At 40.6% G+C, this 6,000-nt stretch overlaps 1 protein-coding gene across 1 annotated transcript in view; it reads left to right on the top strand.

Moving 5' to 3' along the window:
• Window positions 1-4,907: 4,907 nt before the first annotated feature.
• LOC134611656 (CMP-N-acetylneuraminate-beta-galactosamide-alpha-2,3-sialyltransferase 2-like) overlaps window positions 4,908-6,000 on the top strand; it is a 44,452-nt gene continuing 43,359 nt past the window's right edge. Inside the window, exon 1 of the mRNA XM_063455761.1 lies at window positions 4,908-5,710. Within this exon, the coding sequence (XP_063311831.1) occupies window positions 5,423-5,710 (288 nt within the window). The 5' untranslated portion in view covers window positions 4,908-5,422. The remainder of the gene's footprint in view (window positions 5,711-6,000) is intronic.

Raw genomic sequence — 6,000 nt, 5'->3', positions numbered from 1 at the left:
TTGGAGCATGGGGGACCTATCTGGTTCCACTTTATTGGACTTGGCGCAGCATGTGTTTTTTTACAACAGTGAGCAGACTCTGGCTGCTCACCATTTAGTAGACATGCCTCTCCTTATGGCACAACGAGATTGTGCCCAAAACGTCTGCTTTGTCTTTTATGTCCTTCAAATAAATGCTTGGTAGCACTTTTTGTGCACACTTCAACTAGAAGCGCAGACCTAATTTTTTTCTTTGGCACAGTGAGTAGGGGCATGTCACGTATTCTTCATCTCCATGCGACAAAAACAGAGATAATTACCTTCCGAAGATAGAGGGGAGTGCCGCTCGGCGGTCTTCTGCGATCGTGCCTGGCTTTTGCGGCGTGTCGGTGGACGCCGGCCGCTGCGGACCCACGCAATTATGTAGCCCCACATCCATCCATTGTAAAGACGATGTCGACGTGCAGTTGATGTCACTTAAAAGATGAACACGCATGTTTTGGGGTCAAGGGCTAGGTACAGCCAATCGGATCTGCAAAAGGGTTATTTAAACTCTCATATTCCCTTAGCTTATTGCCCTGTTGTGGTTTCCCCTAGATGGTTATTCGAGAATGTGTTCCTGATCGTGTTTTTCCGTTTTTTGACTTTGGCTTCGTTTTGACTTCCCTGATTTCTGGTACCCTTGACTTTTGGCTTTTCCTTATCGCTGTGTATCGTTTTGTGTCCCTGACCTCGGCTAGTTTTCTGACTATTCTCGGGTATGTTAAGTCCGGCCATTCGTTACCCTTAGTTCTAGGGTGTGATACTATTCTGCGGGCTGGATCCTATAATCCTGACAGGGCAGAAGGGAGATTCTAACCTCCCTGATGCTAATATTGGGGGCGTATTGATCCCCCCATAGAGTGAGGGGGTGATTTAGGAAGCAGCAGAGCTCCCTGACACTACTTTACATATTACGAGGGGGCTGCAAGCCGTTAGCTCCCTCCTTGTAAGTAGCGAACAAATTAAGACCAAATTGCAATTTGATATTTGTTGGTTGTAATTTCTATTCATTCATTTATCTTTCTGACGAATGAATGAATAGCTGAAATTCCTGTCTGCATTTTGGGCTATAGCAAATGCCCAAGTCTGCAAATGGGGATGCACAGGAATTTCACAGTATGGGCAGATGACGTGTCCTGCAGGGACTTCATCTGGCAACACAAAGATGGCGGCCGGCGCCTAGGACTTATACTGGAAATAAATAGGTTTTTAAAAAAAAAGGTGAAATGGGGGTGACAATAATATGTAGTAGAGTCAGAAGGGTGGGGGGTTAAAACAACATGACAGTACAACTTTAAAAAGTTTGCAGAGAAACTGTAGACACCAGATCAACTGCATTAAGCTGTAGTTGTTCTGGTAACGATAGATTCCCTTTAAGCTAAAGTTGTTTTGGTGACTATAGTCAGGGCCGCCATCAGGGCATGACAACCATAATGGTTGTCATGGGCCCGGCGGTCCTAGGGGGGTCCAGACTGCTCAGGGAGTCCCGGGCCCCACATTTCATTTGTGCACATGTAGATAGCGATTATCGCTATCTATATGTTCACCTCGGGCCCCGGCTACCTGTAGAATGCAGACGGGGACCAGCCAGCACCATCTTAACTCTCCAGCTGCTCCTGCCCGTAACTCTCGCGAGCTCCACGCAGCGAACAGCACAGCTCGCGAGAGTTACAGGCAGGAGCTGCTGGAGTGTTAAGATGGTGCTGGCTGGTCCCCGTCTGCATTCTACAGCGGCTGGCTCCCTCTACCAGACCACCGGACCACCAGGGATGCGATCTTCCCCCTCCCTGGCCAGGTAAGAAGCAGGGAGGGGGGAATAAAATGTCTCCCCTCTCACCCCCCACCCCTCTATGCAGCCCCCTATTTTACATACAGCCCCCACATTTACACACACTAAAACCACAACACACACACTGCATACACACACTAAAACCACAACACACACACTGCATACACACACTAAAACCACAACACAAACACGCACTGTGTTCACCATACACACACTAAAACCACAACACAAACACGCACTGCGTTCACCATACACACACTAAAACCACAACACAAACACGCACTGCGTTCACCATACACACACTAAAACCACAACACAAACACGCACTGCATTCACCATAAACACACTAAAACCACAACACAAACGCACACTGCATTCACCATAAACACACTAAAACCACAACACAAACACACACTGCTTTCACCATACACACACTAAAACCACAACACAAACACACACTGCATTCACCATACACACACTAAAACCACAACACAAACACACACTGCATTCACCATACACACACTAAAACCACAACACAAACACGCACTGCATTCACCATACACACAGTAAAACCACAACACAAACACGCACTGCATTCACCATACACACACTAAAACCACAACACAAACACTGCATTCACCATACACACACTAAAACCACAACACACTGCATTCACCATACACACACTAAAACCACAACACAAACACGCACTGCGTTCACCATACACACACTAAAACCACAACACAAACACGCACTGCATTCACCATAAACACACTAAAACCACAACACAAACACACACTGCTTTCACCATACACACACTAAAACTACAACACAAACACACACTGCATTCACCACACAAACACACACTTTATCTAAAACACACAAAACTACATTCATTATACAAATGTGCAATCTGTATCCATTTTACACACCACACAGGCCATCCTTGTGGGTGGACTCAGAATGGGCCCTCGGGGGCGGGCCCAGGGGGCCCACACTTTGAACTGTGTCAGGGGCCCCGAAATTTCTGATGGCAGCCCTGACTATAGTGTCGTTTTAAAATCCCGTTGTCTAGAAAATAACTCATTGTTATGAACTCTTTTTGACCCTTTTAGTCTATGTCGGTCAGATAAGGTGTTGGGCAGGCTCCCAAAAGGAGTTTTAAACCATTATGATCAAATGTCTGTCATGTGGAAAAAACAAGTTTTCCAAATAAACAAGGCTTTATTGTGGTCTACTTAGTAGTATCAAGTACTGGCACATTGTTTAGTAAATTAAGTTATACATTCCCCTGAATGTTTAGACTTGTTTGCCCCCGGGCTAGTAAGGTACTATAATCTTTATCTTCACAAATAAAGCTCTGATTGTATATTATATTCAGTTTAAAGGATCGCAAATAATATTTCACAGAAGAACAATTATCAGTATTCGAGTTACTAAGCTGTGAGTGAAGACAGCGTTTATAAAGAACTCTCTGAGGTGCGTTCGCTGACAAAAAACAACTTTGTTGTTTCTTAGAAACAGCATTGTTTACATTTGTCAGACGGCAGCGTTAGTGTTTTCTCACAAAAACAAAACACTGCTTTAAATGGTTACTCCAAGCATCGTAAGCACCGTAGCTGGCTGTAGTGGTTATGATGTCCATGTCAGGAGTTCCCTGCTCCAGTTCCCAGTAATGGGGCAAACCGTTGAGATCCTGGTCTCCTCTGTAGAAGCCGGAATACGATGCAGTCACCATTCATTGACTGAGAGAGTCAGCTGACCCCCTCTCAGCCGACAAATGGCACACTGTGTCAAGAAATTGCACAGAATACAAGTTAGAGTTACCTATGACGATGCTGCGGGTGGAGTTACACAGTTAAAAAATAATTTATGATGCAGTGGTTTTGTTACTTAGAGTGTTCGTTTAAAATTAAAATGTAAAAGGTAACAGTGTGTACATTGACTCAGTATTATCTTTTGTGTATTCTGTCAAGTTTAGTTTTTTAGTTTGTTTTTTTTACATTTCTTTTAAGGTATTGCTCAATATACAACCTACTATGTGACTGCCTTCTTTTTCTTTTTCAAAGCATAATATTTACACTGGTAAGTTTTGCCATGGCATATTTTACTTTGCCTATTTTAGTCTACAAGATAAAAATCATGCAGATTAGAGTATTATTTTCCTATTTTTTTTCTAATGCTTATGGCTTTAGCTTATATCTGGCAGTTATCATATTTATATACAGTAATGTTAGCTATGGATATTTATTAAAGCATCATAACAATATGGTTTATTGCAGTTGTTGTGGTGCTAAGAAGTTGTCCTTGCAATCCTACCGTTTTCAATCCACTACACATTGAACAGGCTTCATCCCCTTCACAATATGGTCATATCAGGGTGTTTAGCTCTTGCTATGATGAGTACAACTAGAGCACCCTTGCCAGGAAATGGTGTTATGAATACATGAGAAGAGCACTTATCTGTGATGCTAAATGTCCCCTTATGACATCAGTGGGAAAGGGGTGGAGCCTAAGCAACAGTGATGTCACTGAAAATCAAGGGAAAGGCAATTATTTTCAGGGACAACTTAATGGCACAAAAAGCTGTGCTTTGAGTATCCCTTTAGAAATTATTTTTTTTAGAATTACTATGGGTTTTAATACAGCCTTGCACTATACATTTTCTATTAGCATCCACGCTATATTCCAATATTTCAAATGTAGTTTCCTGATCCTGCTATTTAATATTAATATCATGTTTAGAAATGAATAACGTATTGTACAATGCTGTATAATGAACACTTACACATACTGGTTACATTGAGACAATTAAAAGAAAAAAAATCATTAAAATGTTTTCTTTGTGTCTTTCCTCAGGGACTCCATGGAAAAAGCAGTCATGTAGTTACAATCCCAATGTAAATATTTTTAAATTTTTTATTTTTTTTTGGAATGTATACAAGTGTTTGACAGAAAGCTTGGAATCCCATTTTGTGGGAAGAAGTCAATTACTGCTCTATAAAAGTACTCTGGAAAAACCAACAACTACCTAAACTATTTTTAAGGAAAAAGCTTACGGCATGCAACTTTAATTTTCTCATCTTTCATTTTTTCACTTTTTTTTTTTTTTAATGATAAACAGTTATTTCTTGATAAAAAAAAAAAAAAACACTGCTTTAAATGGTTACTCCAAGCATCATAAGCGCTATAGCTGGATGATAACTCATGTATGGATGCAAAATTGTATTAACGAATTTGTTAATCTTATTGGCTCCGTATTAGAAGAAGCCATGAACCACTGCAATTGGAAGAATTACAAATAAACCACACAGTTTTATCAAGATAAAAAAAATAAAACAAACATACAATATTGTAATTTGTACATGAAAATGCATTCCCTCAATTTTTCTTTCATCCTGATGAATGTTTTTAATTAGATGATTCTTACCTCAACTGACGAACATCTGAAAGGTTTCTCAAAACCACTCAATGTTACATAGTGTAATCCTGTATATCACGTGGTAATCATAAAAAATGACACTAGAAGAGAACAGGAAATTATAAATTGAACTAGGACTTTTTTCTTTTTTTTGTTCTCCTGAATTTTGGACCTCCTTAAGGACTGGAGCCATGCATTCCATTCGCTCATGCTGCCGATTATTCCACCATAGAACAACAGTTTGGATTCCACCTGTGGCGTTTATAATAGCCTTTCTGATATACCTCTCCTTCTTCACAAACTCTTCAAACCCTGTTGATCGGGTCGGGGAACTAGATTACAATAGTTGCATGTGTGGCCGCTGTAGGCCAGAGAAACCAAGAACTGAATGGTATAATGAGCACTTCAATCAATCAATAGAGCCTCTACTTACGAGGAAAGACCAGGAGATACCAGAGCATGTTCATAAATGGTGGTTGGTAAGAGAATTTCCACTTTACAGCATACAGAAAGCAATATACAAATCATTAACTAAAACAAATACAATTAAGCACAGTAAATGTTGAGTAATGCAACACTTTAGGCAAGGGAGCCTAAATCACACCATAGTGATTACAAACAGAGCAGTAAAGAAGTATCTACCTACAGTAGAGTACTGGTTATTGCTCTATTAACAAGGCTCTCTAAAATGAGACGTTAAAAAGGTTCGGTCATGTTCTTTTTTTATTCAGTTTTCCTCTCCTTATGCCCTTTGTATCTTAACCCCTTA

The sequence above is a fragment of the Pelobates fuscus genome, chromosome 5 (genome assembly GCF_036172605.1).
Source record: "Pelobates fuscus isolate aPelFus1 chromosome 5, aPelFus1.pri, whole genome shotgun sequence".
In the NCBI taxonomy this organism is placed as follows: Eukaryota; Metazoa; Chordata; class Amphibia; order Anura; family Pelobatidae; genus Pelobates; species Pelobates fuscus.
The sequence above is the reverse complement of the archived record's forward strand: the minus strand, read 5'-3'. Positions and strand labels throughout refer to the sequence as shown.